The 23451-nt window shown below is 37.4% G+C and overlaps 1 protein-coding gene across 5 annotated transcripts in view; it reads right to left on the reverse strand.

The window, feature by feature from the left end:
- ABCC9 (ATP binding cassette subfamily C member 9) overlaps window positions 1–23451 on the reverse strand; it is a 149907-nt gene that overhangs the window by 90410 nt on the left and 36046 nt on the right. For all 5 annotated transcript variants that reach the window (XM_054443897.2, XM_054443900.2, XM_063672485.1 and 2 more), the window contains 4 exons: window positions 22220–22382; window positions 11465–11505; window positions 10225–10367; window positions 3248–3356 (listed from right to left, as the gene is read on the reverse strand). In XM_054443897.2, the coding sequence (XP_054299872.1) occupies window positions 3248–3356; window positions 10225–10367; window positions 11465–11505; window positions 22220–22382 (456 nt within the window). The remainder of the gene's footprint in view (window positions 1–3247; window positions 3357–10224; window positions 10368–11464; window positions 11506–22219; window positions 22383–23451) is intronic.

Here is a 23451-nt window from a genome sequence, read left to right on the forward strand (position 1 = left end):
AGTAATTTAATCCAAACAAGATATTGCTCTTCCAGTTTCCATCAACTGGTATATCAAGAGAACACCCAAACTATCAAATAGTACATTGCTAGGCTACATGCAAGTAAATACACAAATTAAAAAGCCACTGAAAAGATTTGAAAGTAAGACACTAGCAGTGGCTCTGTCACACAGAAAATACTAATATATTTTGACTTAAAGAGAGAGAGGAGGAGAGTATGTTCATGAACTTTATTTTAGTTTTGTTTTTCCTTCCTACAGCCCTCACAAATACTCCTGGAAGTACACTGCATGAGAGGTTGTAGAAAGCCACTATCCTTTAGGCTAAGTATATTTTCCATACAAAACGGGTCTACACCTACATATAAAATGTACTGTCTTCTAGAGTCTTTAATTCTGTAACACTATTGCCCCCACAGGTCCAAAAGAAATGACTTCATGCCCTTCACAAAACTAAGAACAGTGTGGGAAGAGTAGATGTGTTGACAGAGATTTGAGTCGAAGTTCCACAGATGTAATATGAAGAGACTTTGGCCCTAGACTGTCACTAATTCTCCATGGAGATTCTACAGCCAAAACCACTTAACTCTAAGCTTTTACAGAATACATAGTATCTTAAGCACTCTCAAGATGGAGTTTCCATTAGTGTTATTTTCAAACACACAGCTTTTTTCACTCCATTTTAAAAAGTTTGTCATTTGTGGTTTGGCCCATCAGCAGTGATGAATGACCCTGAAAGACATCAAGAAGTCCAGTCTGGTTTCAATAACTCTGAAGATATTGGATGCATTTGAAGGGGATTCTTTTTTTCTTTCCAAAACCTTTTCTCAGTTCAATTTTTCTTCTATGCCACATCTCATACAAAAAAATTCTTCAGATTTCCCTAACTCCATGAACTTGACCTCCTATATCCCATTTCTTGAGGTCATCTCACTCTGCTCATCCCCCTATCCCTGAAAGACAAGTTCCTTGGTAGTTTAGGACCATCCCAAGAGTGACGAGACTGGTTCTAATCAAATATTTGACCCCCTACTGCCTAAAAGTTTAAACACTCTTTAATGCATTTTTGTCTTTGTGTCCATGTCCACACACTAACAAACAAGCATTTTGAGGCATTGTTCCTCCAGCATATATAAACATGGCTGGTGGTCTCTTCTCAGACAAAATCACACCTGTTCAGTAAAACAACTTCACAGAAAGTTCAAAAACAAAAACAAACACCTCCAGAACAGCAGAAGAAAACAAGTCTAAATATAGCCACATGATTGCCTTAACTATTTTTTAGTAGTTTTAAACATGACGTAAAAAATATATAATATAGATTGATTTCCTGGGAAAAGCTTTCCAAGTTCCAATCAGTTCCAGTCAGGAGACTGATTGTGTTGGTTCACATAAATGGTAAATATATTCATATTTTTTCTAATAGTAACAATTATAACTAACATTAACTTATGACTCATGGTGGAATAATGCTTTTCTACTTTGTGAAATATATTAATTTTTAAGAATTTCTTCAGAATTTTTTAGACACTTCCTTCAAGAAAATGGTATAATCTAGTAATTGATTTAAATATTATCTAATGGCTAATGGCTCTTAAATTTATATCTCCAATGCTTATGTCTCTTCTTGGTTTAAGAAGTATCTCAAAACTTGCATGTGCAAAATGTACCTCTTGATTCTACCTCAACACCAATCTCCTCATTTCTCAGCCTCCCTATTTCAGTTAATGGCTGTATCATCTACCCAGAAGTCAAGCCAATAACCTAGGATTCTTCCTTGAGTCCTCTTTCTCCCTCATCTCCTCCATCCAATCTATCACAAGTCTTTTATCAGCTCAACCTCTAAAGTGTACACTGAATTTGATCCCCTTTTTTCACAATATCCACTGCAACTGGACCAAAAGCTCTAATTCTAACCATCATCCTCTCCTGCCTATATTATTATAATGACTTCTTTACTGATCTACGTGTTTTACTCTTTGTCCTCCATTGACTTCCCTCTACACAGAAAACAACAACATAATCTTTTAAAAATATAAACAAAATTATATTACTCCCTACTTTGAAACCTTCCAATAATTTCCTATTGCATGTCAATAAAATCCAAACTCTTTCCATGGCTTACGAGGGCCCTCAATCATTGTTCTCACATCATCTCATCTTTCTCTTCTTCACCAGGCTCCAGCCACAGTGCCCCTCTGTTCCTTGAACACACCAAATTAATTCCTACCTCAAGATCTTTGCATCTACTAGTTCTCCTGCATGGAATGCTCTTTTCCCATAAGTTTTCAGGAAAGGTACCTATTTTTTATTCAGGTCTTAGCTCAAATGCTGGCTCTCCAAAAGGGCCTTCTTGGAAATGACCACCCTGCTTCAAGTACCCAATTCACTCTCTAACACCCTCTTTCATTTTCTTCACACAGTGAAACTATGTTACTGTTTTAATTTGCTTATCAATTCCTGCCTCAAGAAAGTGAATTCTGTGACAGGAAGGATATAACATGTCTTGTTCATTGCTACAACGCTAAATCTTGGCACAAAGCACAGGGCAGCCAAAAAATCAAAAACACAGTCATATATTTAAATAAAGCTTATTCATATTACATGTAATGCATGACAAAATAATATTGACTATGTTTCTAGATTTTATGTAGATACTAAGTAAATATTTGTATCATGGATAAATGAACTGGTCTACAACTTACAAGATTCAAGTTTTAACTCTAGCTCTACCACTTAGTAATCTTACGACTTTATTTGAGCCTCGTGACATGCAAAATAAAAAGAGCTAGAAAATAAAAAAAGAGACAATGTAATGTAATTCAACTGGAAAATAAAAAGAGACAATGTAATATATTAAGTGGATCAAAAGATAAAATGCATCAGAAAATATGTTTTAAACTACGTAGTATAGCTAAATGGCATTATAAGAAAATGGTGCATGAGTAGTAAGCTTATTTTGTGTTATTTTCATATTCATTTGGAGTAAGCAAACTCTCAATTTCCTTTTGAATTAAACACGTCTTGTCTCTTAGGATAATTTTTTCTGGATTTATAAAGACAAGCCTTATACATTTGTCTATTGATTTTAGACTTGTGAGGTTGTAGAGAAGCAAGTGGTAATTTTTCTTCACATGGGTTAAAAAATAAAGCTTATAATCTATTCTAATCTCATTTGTATTAATCTGTCCATTCTGCTGAGACCGTCCTCTATTCACAACTTCCATAACAAAAATAAAACACTTACAACTCCAGTGTGCTTCTTACAGGACTCAAAAGGAAGCGAACCTTCACCAGTTCGCCAGCTGTCATCACCAATCTCATCACTCAAGAGAAACTCATTCAGCTTTTGAACACTGCAAAAAGCAATAAACACAGAATAAGAGTTAACAATAAAACCACCACCAACAAAGTGCTACCTAAATAACGAATTTAACACACATTATTATGGTGAGTAGGATGCCTGTGAGAGTCATTTTTCAAGACCAACTGGGAATTCAGCTAGATCGACCAAACATCCTAACTTGCTGAGGACAGAGGGGTTTCCAGGACATGGGACTTTCAGTGCTAAAACCAGAAAAATCAGGACCACTTGTCACCCTGAATTCAACAGAAGCTTCTTTGCATTTTTTTTGCAATTATATTCCTTGTCAAAAATAGTGAAGTTGTTTAGGAACTTAGAACACGGTGGTTAAAAATAACACCAATGAAGAAAGTCCTCTTAGTATTCTAGTTTTACAAATGATGGGGAGGTGATATACAGAGAAGCTAAGTAACCTGCCTAAAACCATTTAGCATGTAATATGCAAGGATCTGGAATCCTTGGCCACTGTGTATCTTGCTTAAGCACTATGCATTATTCACATTTTCTGAACCTGGCAAGGGGAGGGGCCTCTAGAGTCTTGCTGCTCAAAAGTTTCAGCCAAGGACCACCAGCATCAGCATCAACTGGGAGCTTATTAAAAACAGAAAATCTCAGCCCTGCCTCCAAATACAAATCACATTATGCATTTGACCAATACCCAGAAGCGCTTCATAAGCACATTACCATTTGTGAGGCCCTGCTCTAGAAGGCTGATTTGCAAACATTCTTTACTGTGACCTCCTTAGGCTGGGCACAAGACTCCTTGGCTCATCTACTCTACCCATTCTAATTTTCTCAAACCAGTGTCATAGGATCAGGATCAAAAATAAATAAGTAAAACAAAGAAAATCATAATATGGTTTGTAAACATCATCCTAGAAATAAAATAATATACAAAAGGAAATTCAGTGAAGTTGCAAAGGAAAAGAAGTGCTCCTTTTGGCAAGCTAGGATGCAGCAGGTGGGAAAACTTGCTTGGCACATGCAGCAGCAACTACAGGGGAGGTATTGCCTTTGATAGGAAACTAGAAAATGTATGTATGAAATAAACAGTTTCTTTTTTAAAAATTTTATTTGAACTTATAGTCAAGTTCCTCCAGACAAGTCTTCAGAACTTGTTTTTTGTGACACAATAACAAAATGAGAAAAAGGTAAATTTAATTTAGTCTGTTGCCCATGATCTTTAAGTGTTTTGGCTTTGCATGCCATAGAAACATGAAGGAAGACGAAAATCCATTGAGGCAATCTATTAGCTGTCAAATTGCACTTGCAGAGAACTAAAAGAGGTAATTATTTAGGAAGAGCTTCGGTTTGTACACTTTCTTTGAGTCTTTGATAGCAAAGTCTGACCACATAGACTTGAAAAACAGTGTTATAAATGCCTTATGAAACATTATTTTATTCCTCTTAAATGGCAGTTATTTCTTCTTCACTTTTACAGATTGTAATTGTCATTCTGTTCTTATGTTTTGAAAATATTTGATTTTAAGAAGTGCAGCTCTGTCAATCAAAAGAATACTTTTAAACAATCTCACACTATGTCTCTGCACAAAAAAACAAAGTGGAGAAGCCAGTCTCATCTGCCTTTATAACTCCAAATCTAGCAATGCCTGGCACATGTGGTTCAAGGAATGTTTGTTCAATAAATCAAAGAAGGAATAAATCAATGCTTCTGACATTAAGTAAAGTTGGTTGGTTCAATTCTCCATTCCCATTTCTAGTATAGATACAAATCATGAATCTTTCCAGTATAGACTCAAAGCTTTTATGGAATAAATGAGCCCCACTCTTCCTGAGCATTGGAAGCAATGATCCCTGACCTTGATTGAGAATGGGGATGACATTCTCTCTTCATAACACCCCACTTCGAAACATCAATGACAAGGACCATCAGTGGATGCCAATACCAACCCATCTGTGAACCTCTTACTTCTCTTCCCCTCCCATGTCCCCAGTCATTCTAGGCTCTCTGGCTGAGGATCTCCAGCACTGCTGTTTTGTCATTGTTGTTGTTTGTTCCATGTCTATGTCTCCCACTAGACTGTGAACTCGTTAGCAGCAAAGATTTTCATCTTTAGAATCTATCCCAATGCCTAAAATATAGCATGGTAATTCCTAAAGAAATGTCTGATGAAATAATAAATGGGTAACACAAAAAGCATTTTCTATTCATATGAGGTCCCTTCAGAAATCACAGAGGTAAAACAATTATGGAAAATGCACAAATCCTGACCAAGGGTGAAGTAATTTCCACCATGCTTCCAGGTTTATATTTTTAAAATGCAAATCTGTGCATGTAATGACCCGCTTCTTAAAGTGACAACTGGCATCTAGTTGCCTTTCAGCATCTTTAGCATCGTCTAAAAGCTGCTCAGGAGCTTACTCTCCAGCTTCATGCCTTGATACTTCCCACATCAGAACCCCTCCTCCAATGACACTGAACTACTTTTAATCTCCTGAAGATACCAAGATTTCTCACCTGCTTACCCGCTTCTTCCCCTTGAATATACCGCTCCCTCTGTTAAAACATGTTTTACATTTTTTCTCCAACTTGCCAAGTCTTACCTATTTTTAAGGGTTCTATGAAAGAGTCACCACCTCCTTTAAATCTTTACCAACCTAAATGTCCAACAACTTTAGACTGGATTAAGAAAATGTGGCACATATACACCATGGAATACTATGCAGCCATAAAAGATGATGAGTTCATGTCCTTTGTAGGGACATGGATGAAACTGGAAACCATCATTTTCAGCAAACTATAGCAAGGACAAAAAACCAAACACCGCATGTTCTCACTCATAGATGGGAATTGAACAATGAGAACACATGGACACAGAAAGGGGAACATCACACACTGGGGACTGTTGTGGGGTGGGGGGAGGGGGAGGGATAGCATTAGGAGATACACCTAATGCTAAATGACGAGTTAATGGGTGCAGCACACCAACATGGCACATGTATACATATGTAACAAACCTGCACGTTGTGCACATGTACCATAAAACTTAAAGTATAATAATAATAAAATTAAAAAAAAAATCTTTACTGACCAGATAGTCTCCCTTCTCTCTCAAAAACTTCAAGGATGGCCATTATGGGCCATAGCATTCTGTGTATAGCTTTATAACACCATAACCCACCATACAGTAATTAGTTTCCCTTCCTGGTCTCTCTAACTAGGCTGTGGACTCCCTGCAGATTTCGGTCCTTTATCTTTGGAATTCTTAATGCCTAGCAATGTACCTGTATCAATAAATGAATGCACATCCACAGAAGATGCTCTGAGGCATGGGGTAGAGATGAGTAAAATGGTGGTAAGATGGTAAAATGGAGATTTGTAACATACCTAAAATATTTAGGCAACGTGGTGGGTACTTTTTATGTATTATCTCATTTAATTTTCTCAACCACCATAAGCAGGTAATATTATCGTGTTCATTTGACAATTGAGGAAGCTGAGCTACAGAGACACTAAATCATGTTTGAGGTCAAACAATGAGTATTTCCTGGCAGTGCCAGGATTTGAAAACAGGTATATTTTATACCAATCAATTTGCTACCCCGCCTCTACCACCTTTCTAAATCAGTATTTTACTATTTTCTCATTTGTTTAGATCATTCACAAAAATATTTAAGGTCTTAGTCGTACGTTATTTTTTCACTTCTCCAGTTAGACTTTGGGTGATTAGACACAGCTTAAGTACCCTGGACAGGTGCTATATTAATTGGGAAAACTGACTTTGTTGCCAGCAGTCACATGGGTTTTTTTTTGTTTTGTTTTGTAGGAATTATAAAATTTTGTAAACTGAAATACAGAGACCAGGCCAAAGTATATGCTTTATGATAAATATCAATAACAATTTATTTGACTGCAGGTGATACAGTGGACTAACCATGCATACATTCCTTTGGGAGGTACATGAGAGCAAAGACAAAAAGTTATTTCCCAACAAAGTGAAGGATTTGTTTTTCTCTTGGCAAATAGTCTCTTTGGAAATAGGTATTGAATTGTGCATCAAACACAATGTACAGAAACCTAAACTCAAATTATTTATAAAAGACACAACGTATTATTTTCAAAAGAGCAAAACACATATATTATTTCCTTACAAATAAAGCAAAGTGGAGAAGTGAGGCAAGCATTCTAAAAAAGAAATAACTCTTCTTCGAACATTTTATTATTTTAGATAATAGTTACTTTTCCTTATTCTGTTTTGTGAAAGTAGACATGAACACTTCATCATAAAATGTCCAGAAAAATCAAACGGTGTGGGGTGCTGGGGGGTGTGAGGAGACAATCTGAATCACACCTGCCTCATTCTTCTATTTTATGAGGTATATACAGGTCTCAGCCATTGAATGCCATGCAGACAACTTTGGCTAACAAGCCAAACCTTATTAAAAGAAAGCATAGAATTGTTTTGGAACCAAGAATTGAACATGGTATGGAATTTTCCTCCGGTAGAGAAGTTTACAAGTCTCTTACATGCATGTATAACACAAGTTTGACAGTGTGCTTTATCCCATTCTAACCCACCAAGTTTCTAAATGTATTTAAGAGTGCAGTGAGGGATTTAGAATTTCCACAGTTCCTGAAGAGGAGATTTCAAAATCAGCTGACCAAAGTCTCCGATTATAAACAGGCTGCTCAACTCACTGTGGGCCAACTGGCACTAAAGGTTGGTCACGGGTTCCCAGGCACAGAAGAAAATGCTCTAAGTCCAGTCAACACTGGGAGAGCACTTATTTGGGTTCCCAGAACTAGCACACAGTGGGAAAAAGGATTAATGTTCTCTGCTTACCAGTCATCTCTGTAGGACCTGCAATTCAACCACTGAAACTCATTTGAGAGAATCAGGCTTTTATAAGCAGATTCTGTTTGGCCTATGGCTTGGGAAATCTGGAACTGAGCCCTGAAGAAAGACTGGTCTTTATCAAACTGGCAAATGTCTTTTCCATGAGATGTGCAGAAGGGAGAGTGCTATGCAGAAATACACAGGGATATCCATCCTCCACTGTACTAGGATTTATTACCACAGAATTGTATACCATGGATTGGAGGGACACCCCTAGATTGTTTTCAGTTTTTTTTTAAAATCAAGTCAAAGTCCTTTTAATGTTTGGTAACCTCCTGATTTCAGAGGTGTTATCTATTGCAAGTTATCAACTGCTTTTCTATCTCCACTTGTAGTACAAAGTCAAATTCCAAATAAAAGTGTAACCATGAAAGGGACAGTTGTTGAGTGGAGAAAATGAAAATAAGGACCAAAATAGCAGACTCTGGCTATTTATCAATTTTATTGTTTGAAGTAACTTCCCTTCCAGAGCACTGCCTAATTTGGAAGTGGTGCTACAAAAAGTAGTCAGTGATCTGGACAAGTGTTTCAGAAGGCAGAACAATAAGAAAATGAGGGCAGATGTGGCCAGAAGGCTTGAGCTCTAGACACTAACAGCTCTAGAACTGGTTGTTAATGAATGTCTCAGAGGTTAACTTTGAAACTATGTGATACTATCATATTCTATAAGAATTTGGTTTATAAGATGATTTGTATGCATTTTAATTTTATTTGGCATTAAGCAATTGTTAAGCCAATGCAAACTATTGGCTTAAAACTGAAGATTCTGGTATTTTGAATAATAAGTTCTAGTTTTCTCAGTAAGATATAGACACAAGCACAATTATCTCATTTTAAAAGTCTTACAAATGATGTTCTATGTTTCTGTCAATTGCAACATGATACTTCATATATTTAAAGTCTCAATTTTCCAATTTTTCTTCAATATTGCAACATCTTGGCATTTCTTTCAAAAGCCAGATATAAATATGATAATGATTGTTTACAAAGCATTCTGAGGTTTTATAGGTTTATAAAGAGCATATATCTAAAAAGAAAAATTCCTTTTTAAGAGTGCCTTATTTATGGGAGCATAAGACATATAGACTATGGTATAGGCAGTGTATCATCTAGTTTGGTAACACATTTTTATAAGTAAAAATGGTGGAAAAATGGTCTTATCATATCACATCTATTTTTATAGCTGTGCATTATGAGAAATTATAAAGAGACAAAATCTGCACTGGTTGGAAACACCATAGAAGCATATTTAAATGAGCAAAATACAAAATGGTTTTACAATTCTTACCATTTTCAGAGACTTTAAGCCTGGATTTTTTTCCAGATTAAACTAAAATTAAAATAGTAAATGTGATGATGTGAACATTCTCTGTCACTATTGTTGCCAATATAAACTGGCACAGCTTTAGTGGAAAACATTATGGCTGTATTCATTTTTAAAAATCTTAAAAATGTGTGCCCTCTTTGACCTACCACCACTTCAGTGGAAAGCAACATATTCATCAAGGACCTCAAAGATGTGCATATTATTAGAACTAGTATCCCCACTTCTAAAAATCCAACCTGAGAAAATCATCAGAGAAAAGTTTACAGATAAAACAGAGATGTGTGAACTTCAATGTTATTTATGTTAGGGAAAAAATAAAAACATTCTAAATGTTCAATAAAAAGGTAATTGTTAAATAAATGAGAATATTTCCAACATAGAATATTACATAGTCAGTAAACATGGGGTATTATAAAACTTAAATGAAGGGAGAATAATTTAAAAAAAGTGTAATCAGGAGACAAATGCCAGATAAATTTAAAACTTTTGTTTTGAAAAATTATTTTTACATGAAACAAATAAAAGACTGAAAAGTAGCACACCACAATTTTAATAATGGTTGTCTCCTGGCAGTGATTTTAATGTTCTTTTTTATATTTTTTTCAAACATTCCTATTAGCACACATCATTTCTGTTATCAATAAGCAAAAAATGTCAGACACTTCAGTGCATACCTTATGATGGCTTTAACTGCAAATCTGACCACCGTGGAGAGCAGGAACAGTGGTGTGACCAGGATATGGAAAAGAGACAGTGAAGCAAAGGCCTCTGCAGGTTTCAGATTGTTTCCACTGGCATACGCATGGGTCACAAATGTCTGTGCAAAGAAAGGAGTTCTTCAGAGAAAGCTGGAAAAAGTTTCACACATGCGTACATTCAGTCTTAGAAACCTAACATATTCTGCTATGCCAGTATGTCCATTGCAACTATGATAAAAATGACTTCATCCAGAACTCCCTAATTAAAACAATACTTGCTTTTGGTGAGTCCTGAAAGGCTTACCTGCAATTATAGTGGCAAACTTATGAGAAAGTTAGAAAAAAATTCTACTTACAGGTTAGGTAATTGACCCTGTCAGATTACTAAGTAGGGGGAATAAAGGGATGGAGAACCCAGAGTTTTCAACAACCAGTCAAGCCCTTTCCAAGCAATAGTAAATACTCCAGGAGAAAAAAGAATGTTCTGTTGTTTTGGGGTCCTCACTGTGGATCTTTACTAAAACTGTCAGCATTAATATCCAAAGAAGACTTATTTACATTTTTCTTTTGAGACACGGTATCACTTCATTGCCCAGGCTAGAGTGCAGTAGCGTGATCATGGCTCACTGCAGCCTCGACCTCCCCAGGCTCAGGTGATCCTCCCACCTCAGCCTCCCAGTTAGCTGGGACTACAGGCATGCGCCATCATGCCCAGCTAATTACATTTCTACAAATAATACCAGTCGCCGAGTTTGTCATTTTAGTATGAAATATAATGCAATTATTTAAGATTTTCTGGTTATTGATCTAGCTCCATCTTGTTGTAAGAGTGTCTGGGAACCAGATCATTGAGATTACAACAGTTAATTCCCAACCACTGTTCATTTTGCAGTGTTTGCAAATGTACCAGCATACATTTGGCAATGTTTTGATTGTCGTAACTGAGGTTGCTACTGGCACCTGGTAGCTAGAAGCCAGGGATGCTGCTAAACATTCTAACACAGAGGGCAGCCCCTAGAACAAAATTTATTTGGATCAAAATGTCCATAGTGTCTTTATTGAGAAACCCTGGATTAGAACTCTTGCAATGGAGACTGCAATAGAGGGAAGTCACAGAGGTGAGGTAATATATGTTACTACCCACACATTCTTGCTCATAAATCATTTATAAACACCGACTTCGTTTCATTTCTAAAAGCGAGAAAAAGTGTCTTACAGCGAGAACAGCTGCTATGGGAATTGCTGCATTCATGAAGACTGTGGAAAGAAATAAAATGCATTAGTTTCATTGAACTGTGAAAACATTTTCAGTAACTTTAATCATCTATTATTGTTTTAACTTTCTTTGAAGACAGGAAGGACAAAAAGTATTAAATGTCATTTTGTCTGGAGTCCACAGACATTTCCCAGTTAATATCTACTTGTGTGCAGTTTTATGAGCTCCTATACATTAGTCTTAACCAGTATCTGTTTTTCTTTATTGAATTTTTTTCTTATGAAATGTTACAAACAAAAGAATTCATATAAAATCGTCCTTTAATGATAAAAATTATTAGAATTTAACAAATGTGTATTCTACAGAGGGGTTACAGTCTATCTTTTGTTTAGTCCACTAAACTAATTTAAATATGTGAAATCAGGTTATTACACAGATTAAAAACAAGAATTTGACATCACTTCAAGTTCTCTTTCCAGCAGTGATATTAATATTCATTTATAGCCCCTTCAGTTAATAAAATAATTCCATATCCTGGACTCTCTGCGTGTCTAAATATCTCTCCTGGAATATATTTAACTATCATTGGATCAGCATGATATGCCTAGTTGAAATAAGAAAAACTCACATTTTAGCCTGAAATACTAGTGTTTGGAAGTAACAGTAAAAATAAAAAGTCAAGTTGATGATTTATAGTCATACAGTCATAAACTATAGAATTTTAGGAACCAAGAAACCAAAGATGAAGTGAATTGTTTGTAACAGAGCCAGGCAACAGCAGAGTGAGAAGCTAGAATCTAATTTTCTTAACAGTAGAGGACTCGGGTTTTAAAAATCATCCGCTCTCAGGGATTATCCTTACCACTGTACATAGAACAGAATCAGACTGTGCTTTTGCAAGTCCAGATACGACTTAGTTGTCAAACATAGACTCTTATACAGTACCGCAAATCCAAACACTGATCTGAGTTTTGTAATAACACAGATGAGAAGTCACATTTCTGCCTCAACCTTCTTTCTCTGACCATTGTCACCCTATTATATTTTATTTTAAGTTCCAGGATACATGTGCAGGATGTGCAGGCTTGTTACATAGATAAACATGTGCCATGGTGGTTTGCTACACCTATTAAGCCCAGATGTATTAGCTACTTTCCTTCCCACGGCCCTTCTCATAAGCCCCAGTGTGTGTTGTTCTCCTCCCTGTGTCCGTGTGTTCTCATTATTCAACTCCCGCTTATAGGTGAGAACATGTGGTGTTTGGTTTTCTGTTCCTGGGTTGTTTTCTGTTCCTGGGTTAATTTCTGTTCCTTGGTTAGGGTAATGGCTTCCAGCTCCATCCATGTCCCTGAAAAGGACATCATCCTATTCCTTTTTATGGCTGCATAGTATTCCATGGTGTATATGTACCATATTTTCTTTATCCAGTCTATCACTGATGGACATTTGGGTTGATTCCATGTCTTTGCTATTGTGAATAGTGCTTCAATAAACATACGCAAGCATGTCTCTTTAAAATAGAATGATTTACATTCCTTTGGGTATATACCCAGTAATGAGATTGCTGGGTCAAATGGTATTTCTGGTTCTAGGTTTTTCAGGAATCACCACACTGGTCTTCCACAATGGTTGAACTAATTTACATTCCCATCAACAGTGTAAAAGCATTCCTGTTTCTCCACAGCCTCATCAGCATCTGTTGTTTCTTGACTTTTTAATAATTGCTCTTCTGACTGGCGTGAGATGGTGTCTCATTGTGGTTTTGATTTGCATGTCTCTAATGATGAGTGATGTTGAGCTTTATTTCATGTTTGTTGGCCACATAAATGTCTTCCTTTGAGAAGTGTCTGTTCATGTCCTTTGCCCACTTTTTAAGAGATTTTTTTTCTCATAAATTTGTTTAAGTTCCTTGTAGATTCTGGATATTAGACATTTTTCAGATGGATAGATTGTAAACATTTCCTCCCATTGTGTAGTTTGTTCACTCTGATGATAGTTTCTTTTGCTGTATTTTCACCCTATATTCTAAGTGTATTCTTTTCTTTTAACCTGTTTTGTAGCAGATGAGTATGAAGCACTTGACATAGTGCCAGAGATGAAGTGTGCACTCAATAAACATTTGTATTAGCCATTATCTTCTTTAATCTTTACAATCCTAATGGTAGATATTATTACTAGCTCATGTTACAGATGAAGAAACTGAGGCTAGGAGGATATAAGTAATTTTCTCAAGGCCATTCTACTACAAAGTGTCAGAGCTAGGATTTATAGCCAGCTCTGTTCAACTCACCATCAACAAGATTGTACTGAACAAAATAATAAAACTTGAAGTGGTCAAACTGGAATTTTGCTCCATTGACTCAAGAATCCCAGCTGCCTATCAAGAACACAGGATAATGTATTTTTCCCCTCATGACTTCTTACTGCTCTCCCCTAGGATGACCTCCTCTACCCTCTCTCTTCTTGTATTTGACTCAAATCCCAACACAACTCTCATCTCTAGAGACACACAAGCTGAATTCACATCTCACCTCAGCCCTTTAGTAGCTGGATGATTTGAAAGAAGTTCAGGTTACCTAAGTTCTTTATATGTCAATCTTTTAATTCTAAAGTGGAGTTAATAATAAAATCTAGGCCAGGCATGGTGGCTCATGCCTGTAATCCCACCACTTTGCGAGGCTGAGGCACTTGAGCCCAGCAATTAAAGGCTGCAGTGAGCTATGTTTGCACCACTGCACTCTGGCCTGGGTGATAGAGTGAGGCCCTGTCTCAAAAAATATATAAAAATAAATAAATAATAGAATCAAAACCACCGGGCTGTTGTAATCATTAAATGAGATGGTATATGAAAAACCACTTATGGCAATAATTGGCTAAGTATACTCTCAATATATCTTTGTTGTTGTTGTTATTGTTATTATTCTTGGCTGCATCCATCCTTCTTATGAGAATTTCAGTCCCCTGAAGAGAAGGATGTATTGAAGGGGTCACCAGCTTAGAGTAGTATAATATAAGCAAGTGAATCTTGATCATCCTGTCTTCTAGCATTTTGACACCATATTAGTTGTGCATTGCTGGAAGATAAAACTCCTTCCAACTTTATGTCTAATGTATCAAGCATTAGGGCTAGAATAAAGGGGCTATATAAGCCAAATATTTTCTCTAAATCTATTTCACAAAAGAAATGTTTATAATCTTTAAACTCTAAAGGAGTTCATAATTCAAGAGGAAACAATATATAAACTTCCAAAATTTTAATTTGTTAAAGGTCTTGGGAGCAACAAAGATGAGCAAAACTGACACATAAATCAAATCAAATATTAGTGGGAGTGGTTTTGCTAAGTTTGTGTAAAGTATACTAGCATAAACCCTGTTATTCATGAGAGTACTCAGTCATACTTTGAGGAAAAAAAAAGCAATATTTTTGAAACAGTTGCTTTTAAAAGTTAGAGTTGAGGATGAAAGAAGTCTCTATTTTGAAATTTTTGAAAATATATTGGAAAAAAGGGTTTTATGTGAACGAAGTTTGGCTTCCTTCACCTGAAAATGATATTTTTTTCTCCTCAATTTTCAAAAATGGCTAAGTTTTCTCGACAATCTTCAAGAAAATACCACATCATAAGCTCCCAAGGAGACAAGTTAAAAAACTGCAAATATTTTTAACCCTTTTCCCATTTAGAAAAAAAAAAAGTATATCTCCCTGCCAGTACTCATTTAGTTTTACATAAACACACTCTTTGAGGCTGAAGCAAATCTGACTGATTTTTAATGTGAAAATAAAATGTAAAAACTGTTCTTGGAGTTATTTCTAAACAGAACTAACAAGAGAATCGTTGCAATCATCTGAATCATCTATTTAGGAAAGAACCGAATTCATCAAATGAATCTTCAGCCAATGCTGTTTGAGAAAGATGTTAACATCACACGTAAGAATGCTATGATTTCAAGGGGGTTCCAAGATGGCCAAATAGGAATAGCTCCAGTCTCCAGCTACCAGTGTGAGCAATGCAGAAGATGGGCGATTTCTGCATTTCCAACTGAGGTACCAGGTTCATGTCACTGGGGCTTATTGGATAGTGGGTGCAGGACAGTGGGTGCAGCCCACCGAGCATGAGCTAAAGCAGGGTGAGGCATCGCCTCACCCAGGAAGCACAAGGGGTCAGGGAATTCCCTTTCCTAGCCAAGGGAGGCTGTGATAGACGGCACCTGGAAAATGGGGTCACTCCCACTCTAATACTGTGCTTTTCTAACGGTCTTAGCAAACAGCACACCAGCAGATCATATCCTGCGCCTGGCTCGGAGGGTCCCACGCCCACGGAGCTTCGCTCATTGCTAGCACAGCAGTCTGAGATCGAACTGCAAGGTGGCAGCGAGGCTGGGGGAGGGGCACCCACCATTGCTGAGGCTTGAGTAGGTAAACAGAGCAGCCAGGAAGCTCAAACAGGGTGGAACCCACCGCGGCTCAAGAAGGCCTGCCTGCCTCTGTAGACACCACCTCTGGGGGCAGGGCATAGCCAAACAAAAGGCAGAAAAAACCTCTGCAGACTTAAATGTCCCTGTCTGACAGCTTTGAAGAGAGTAGTGGTTCTCCTAGCATGGAGTTTGAGATCTGAGAACGGACAGACTGCCTCCTCAAATGGGTCCCTGACCCCCGAGTAGCCTAACTGGGAGGCACCCCCAGTAGGGGCAGACTGACACCTCACACGGCTGGGTACCCCTCTGAGATGAAGCTTCCAGAGGAATGATCAGGCAGCAACACTTGCTGTTCAGCAATATTCTCTGTTCTGCAGCCTCTGCTGCTGATACCCAGGCAAACAGGGTCTGGAGTGGACCTCCAGCAAACTCCAGCAGACCTGCAGCTGAGGGTCCTGATTGGTAGAAGGAAAACTAACAAACAGAAAGGACATCCACACCAAAACCCCATCTGTACATCACCATCATCAAAGACCAAAGGTAGATAAGACCACAAAGATGGGGAGAAAAACAGAGCAGAAAAACTGAAAATTCTAAAAATCAGAGCGCCTCTCCCCCTCCAAAGGAATGCAGCTCCTCGCCAGCAATGGAACAAAGCAGGACGGAGAATGACTTTGACGAGCTGATAGAAGAAGGCTTCACACGATCAAACTTCTCCGAGCTAAAGGAGGAAGTTCGAACCCATCACAAACAAGCTAAAAACCTTGAAAAAAGATTAGACGAATGGCTAACTAGACTAACCAGTGTAGAGAAGTCCTTAAATAACCTGATGGATCTGAAAACCATGGCACCAGAACTACATGACGCATGCATAAGCTTCAGTAGATGATTTGATCAACTGGAGGAAAGGATATCAGTGAGGAAGATCAAATGAATGAAATGAAGAGAGAACTTTAGAGAAAAAAGAGTAAAAAGAAAAGAACAAGCCGCCACCAAGAAATATGGGACTGTATGAAAAGAACAAATCTACGTCTGATTGGGGTACCTGAAAGTGACAGGGAGAATGGAACCAAGCTGGAAAACACTCTGCAGGATATTATCCAGGAGGACTTCCCCAACCTAGCAAGGCAGGCCAACGTTCAAATTCAGGAAATACAGAGAACGCCACAAAGATACTCCTCAAGAAGAGCATGCCAAGACACATAATTGTCAGATTCACCAAAGTTGAAATGAAGGAAAAAAGGTTAAGGGCAGCCAGAGAGAAAGGTCGGGTTACCCACAAAGAGAAGCCTATCGGACTAATAGGGGATCTCTCGACAGAAACTCTACAAGCCAGAAGAGAGTGGGGGCCAATATTTGACATTCTTAAAGAATTTTCAACCCAGAATTTCATATCCAGCCAAACTAAGCTTCATAAGTGAAGGAGAAATAAAAACCTTTACAGATAAGCAAATGCTGAGAGATTTTGTCACCACCAGACCTGTCCTACAAGAGCTCCTGAAGGAAGCACTAAACATGGAAAGGAACAACTGGTACCAGCCACTGCAAAAACATGCCAAATTGTAAAGACCATCAATGCTAGGAAGAAACTGCATCAACTAACGAGCAAAATAACCAGCTAACATCATAATGACAGGATCAAATTTACACATAACAATATTAACCTTAAATGTAAATGGGCTAAATGCTCCAATTAAAAGACACAGACTGGCAAATTGGATAAAGAGTCATGACCCATCAGTGTGCTGTATTCAGGAAACCCGTCTCACGTGCAGAGACACACATAGGCTCAAAATAAAGGGATGGAGGAAGATCTACCAAGCAAATGGAAAACAAAAAAAGGCAGGGGTTGCAATCCTAGTCTCGGATAAAACAGACTTTGAACCAACAAGATCAAAAGAGACAAAGAAGGCCATTATACAATGATAAAGGGATCAACTCAACAAGAAGAGCTAACTATCCTAAATATATATGCACCCAATGCAGGAGCCCCCAGATTCATAAAGCAAGTCCTTAGAGACCTACAAAGAGACTTAGACTCCCACACAATAATAATGGGAGACTTTAACACCCCACTGTCAACATTAGACAGATCAATGAGACAGAAAGTTAACAAGGATATCCAGGAATTGAACTCAGCTCTGCACCAAGCGGAACAAATAGACATCTACAGAACTCTCCACCCCAAATCAACAGAATATAGATCCTTCTGAGTCATACCTATTCCAAAATTGACCACATAGTTGGAAGCAAAGCACTCCTCAGCAAATGTAAAATAATAGAAATTATAACAAACTTGTCTCTCAGACCTCAGTGCAATCAAACTAGAATTCAGGATTAAGAAACTCACTCAAAACCGCTCAGCTACATGGAAACTGAACAACCTGCTCCTGAATGACTACTGGGTACATAATGAAATGAAGGCAGAAATAAAGATGTTCTTTGAAACCAATGAGAACAAAGACACAACATACCAGAATCTCTGGGACACATTTAAAGCAGTGTGTAGAGGGAAATTTATAGCACTAAATGCCCACAAGAGAAAGCAGGAAAGATCTAAAATGGACACCCTAACATCACAATTAAAAGAACTAGAGAAGCAAGAGCAAACAAATTAAAAAGCTAGCAGAAGGCAAGAAATAACTAAGATCAGAGCAGAACTGAAGGAGATACAGACACAAAAAACCCTTCAAAAAATCAATGAATCCAGGAGCTGGTTTTTTGAAAAGATCAACAAAATACATAGACCACTAGCAAGACTAATAAAGAAGAAAAGAGAGAAGAATCAAATAGACGCAAAAATAATGGTGAAGGGGATATCACCACTGATCCCACAGAAATACAAACTGCCATCAGAGAATACTATAAACACCTCTACACAAATAAACTAGAAAATCTAGAAGAAATGGATAAATTCCTGGACACATACACCCTCCCAAGACTAAACCAGGAAGAAGTTGAATCCCTGAATAGACCAATAACAGGCTCTGAAATGAGGCAATAATTAATAGCCTACCAACCAAAAAAAGTCCAGGACCAGATGGATTCACAGCTGAATTCTACCAGAGGTACAAGGAGGAGCTGGTACCATCCTTCTGAAACTATTCCAATCAACAGAAAAAGAGGGAATCCTCGCTAATTCATTTTTTGAGGCCAGCACCATCCTGATACCAAAGCCTGGCAGAGACACAACAAAAAAAGAGAATTTTAGACCAATATCCCTGATGAACATAGATGCAAAAATCCTCAATAAAATACTGGCAAACCAAATCCAGCAGCACATCAAAAATCTTATCCACCATGATCAAGTGTGCCTCATCCCTGGGATGCAAAGGTTGGTTCAACATATGCAAGTCCATAAATGTAATCCAGCATATAAACAGAACCAAAGACAAAGCCACATGATTATCTCAATAGATGCAGAAAAGGCCTTTGACAAAATTCAACAGCCCTTCATGCTAGAAACTCTCAATAAATTGGTATTGATGGGACGTATCTCAAAATAATAAGAGCTATTTATGACAAACCCACAGCCAATATCATACTGAATGGGCAAAAACTGGAAGCATTCCCTTTGAAAACTGGCACAAGACAGGGATGCCCTCTCTCACCACTCCTATTCAACATAGTGTTGGAAGTACTGGCCAGGGCAATCAGGCAACAGAAAGAAATTAAGGGTATTCAAGTAGGAAAAGAGTAAGTCAAATTGTCCCTGTTTGCAGATGACATGATTGCATATTTAGAAAACCCCAATGTCTGAGTCACAAATCTCCTTAAGCTGATAAGCAACTTCAGCAAAGTCTCAGGATACAAAATCAATGTGCAAAAATCACAATCATTCCTATACAGCAATAGGAGGCAAACAGAGAGCCAAATTATGAGTGAACTCCAATTCACAGTTGCTACAAAGAGAATAAAATACCTAGAAATACAACCTACAACAGATATGAAGGACCTCTTCAAGGAGAATTACAAACCACTGCTCAATGAAATAAAAGAGGACACAAACAAATGGAAGAACATTCCATGCTCATGGATAGGAAGAATCAATATCGTGAAAATGGGCATACTGCCCAAGGTAATTTATAGATTCAATGCTATCCCCATCAAGCTACCAATGACTTTCTTCACAGAATTGAAAAAAACTACTTTAAAGTTCATATGGAACCAAAAAAGAGCCCACATCGCCAAGACAATCCTAAGCCAAAAGAACACCTGGAGGCATCATGCTACCTGACTTCAAACTACAAGGCTACAGTAACCAAAACAGCCTGGTACTGGTACCAAAACAGAGATGTAGACCAATGGAACAGAACAGAGCCCTCAGAAATAATACCACACATCTACAACCATCTGATCTTTGACAAACCTGACAAAAACAAGAAATGGTGAAATGATTCTCTGTTTAATAAATGGTGCTGGGAAAACTGGCTAGCCATATGTAGAAAGCTGAAACTGAATCCCTTCCTTACACCTTATACAAAAATTAATTCAAAATCAATTAAAGACTTAAATGTTAGACCTAAAACCATAAAAACCCTAGAAGAAAACCTAGGCAATACCATTCAGGACATAGGCATGGGCAAGAACTTCATGACTAAAACACCAAAAGCAATGCCAACAAAAGCCAAAATTGACAAATGGGATCTAATTAAACTCAAGAGCTTCTGCACAGCAAAAGAAACTACCATCAAAGCGAACAGGCAACCTACAGAATGGGAGAAAATTTTTGCAATCTACTCATCTGACAAATGGCTAATATCCAGAATCTACAAAGAACTCAAACAAATTTACAAGAAAAAAACAAACAACCCCATCAAAAAGTGGGTGAAGGATATGAACAGACACTTCTCAAAAGAAGACATTTAATGCAGTCAACAGACACATGAAAAAATGCTCATCATCACTGGCCATCAGAGAAATGCAAATCAAAACCACAATGAGATACCATCTCATACCAGTTAGAATGGTGATCATTAAAAAGTCAGGAAACAACAGGTGCTGGAGAGGATGTGGAGAAGTAGGAACACTTTTACACTGTTGGTGGGACTGTAAACTGGTTCAACCATTGTGGAAGACAGTGTGGCGATTCCTTAAGGATCTAGAACTAGAAATACCATTTGACCCAGCAATCCCATTAATGGGTATATACCCAAAGGATTATAAATCATGCTGCTATAAAGACAGATGCACACGTGTGTTTATTGCAGCACTATTCACAATAGCAAAGACTTGGAACCAACCCAAATGTCCAACAATGATATACCGGATTAAGAAAATGTGGCACATATACACCATGGAATACTATGCAGCCATAAAAAAGGATGAGTTCATGTAGGGACATGGATGAAGCTGGAAACCATCATTCTCAGCAAACTATTGCAGGGACAGAAAACCAAACACCGCATGTTCTCACTCATAGGTGGGAATTGAACAATGAAAACACTTGGACCCCTCACATCACACACCGGGGCCTGTCGTGGGGTGTGGGGAGAGGGAGGGATAGCATTAGGAGATATACCTAATGTAAATGTCGAGTTAATGGGTGCAGCACACCAACATGGCACATGTATATATATGTAACAAACCTGCACATTGTGCACATGTACCCTAGAACTTAAAGTATAATTTAAAAAAAAAGAATGCTATGATTTCTAGGATTTGACATTTTTAGTGATTGAGAGTTACTATATTTTGTAAATGGAAACACCACTACCAAAAACAGAATGCTGCAAATAGAATGATGTCTTTCATTTCCAAAGTCAATATCCTAGAGTGATACAAAATAATAATCAAAGCGAGATATTTTGTGGCAAAGTTTTCTCGGGGTAAAAGCTACAGCCACAAGTGCTACCCATGAGTATTCTGAGACAAATGGAAAAATAGTTAAAGGATCTTTGGGGATAAGAAGATCAATCATAATGTAGTCAAATCAATTTCAGTAAACAAATTTTTACTTTTTTACTGAAAACCCACTATTTATCCTAACTGAACTGATACACGAGGGTTTTAATTACAGTTACTATCATCACCATCTTCATTTTACTGATAAAGAAAACCAATGATTTCAGTTTGTAGAGTAACATGGCCAAGGGCACACTAGTTGTGAGGAATCAAATTCAGGTCTACTTGACTCTAAACCTGTGCTTACTTTGGTCTTTAATTTAAATGTAAATAGATAGCCTTGTTTGGCTGGTGGCTATTGGACAGCACGTGTTTAGAAAATAAATAGGTGTCCTTGAAGAACTAGAATGTTTCATTGATCACAATCTAAACTGAATAGACTGTTGATTATTCTGGTTGCCCTTAAAGTCGCCTGTTCTTAGAGCAACAGCAACTTACTGGAGAGTGATGTATAAAGTGCAAAGGTTTTGAGACTAGATAGTTCTTTCATTCTTGTTTCCTCCACACTTTTGCAGAAAATGTGTTCCCAGGCATACAATTTTAGAAGTTTGATGCCTTTCAATATTTCATTTGTTTTCTTCAGTCTCTCAGTGGAATAATCCTATAAAACAAAGGAAGAAAAATAATACCAGCTGCATCCAAGTGAATCAGAAAGGCAGAACTGTGTAATGGACAGGGATTGAGGAGACCTTGATTTCAGACTGGCCCTGCCACTCACTAGTTAGGTTGTGAAGTTCCCAGGAGAAGCAGTTAAACCCTTTGTGCTTCATGAAATAAAGAGTTTAATGAGATGGCCTCAACATTTCTTTCCACCTAAAAACATGTATGTCTCTGTTGCTTTGGTTTACATAAAAGCTAAAAACAATTTTCTAAAGTTTCACATGATTTCCTTGAATCATGTCTGCAGATAATATAGACATAAATTTAAATAACTAATAAGGAGACTTCTAATGACTCCTAACATCTAACTTAATTTCTTCTGCAGTCAGCTCTATCACTCATACTTACAAGAAGAAAAATAATAAATTTAAGAAAAGTTAGTGGGCTTCTTATTTGAAAATATGAGGGTACAGTGTTCTGTGCATTCATATTGCATCTTCATAATACAGTTATTGAAACTAAGCCTATTATCTTAGCTATCAAGAGATTTCCACATACTTCTTTGTAAGTTCTTGGTTAAGGCCTAAGTTAGATTTACTAACAACTTGGAATAATCATAGAGAGATTTGTAGCAGATACAAAAGCTTCATTTTAGCCAGCTGTTTCAGCTTCCTTCATCACCACATGTTATACTAGAATTACTAACAAGGTAATATATGACTAATTAACTATCAAAAGGGGCAGTAGAGTGGTCAAAAGACAGATAGGAGAAAGCAAAAGTAGCAAACGGCCTGGTTTTTGTTCAACGTTTTGTCTTTACAGGGTGTTAAATGCCTATCAAATGATTGTTCAATGAGTGAATGAATATGGTATGAATAGCTAAATGAAAGACAGATGTTTGAGAATCATCATATCTCTCCTAAGCTCCCCTTCCACACCTTTCTGTACTTGCATGCTGGAGTAAAAAGGATAAATGGCTCAGACAGAAATAATAAGTAACCTACCTAAAGGAGCAGAAAAACAAGTGATAAAAACCGCTTGCGTGACATGCAACTCGCTTGTCATAGTAG

The sequence above is a fragment of the Pongo pygmaeus genome, chromosome 10 (genome assembly GCF_028885625.2).
Source record: "Pongo pygmaeus isolate AG05252 chromosome 10, NHGRI_mPonPyg2-v2.0_pri, whole genome shotgun sequence".
NCBI lineage: Eukaryota > Metazoa > Chordata > Mammalia > Primates > Hominidae > Pongo > Pongo pygmaeus.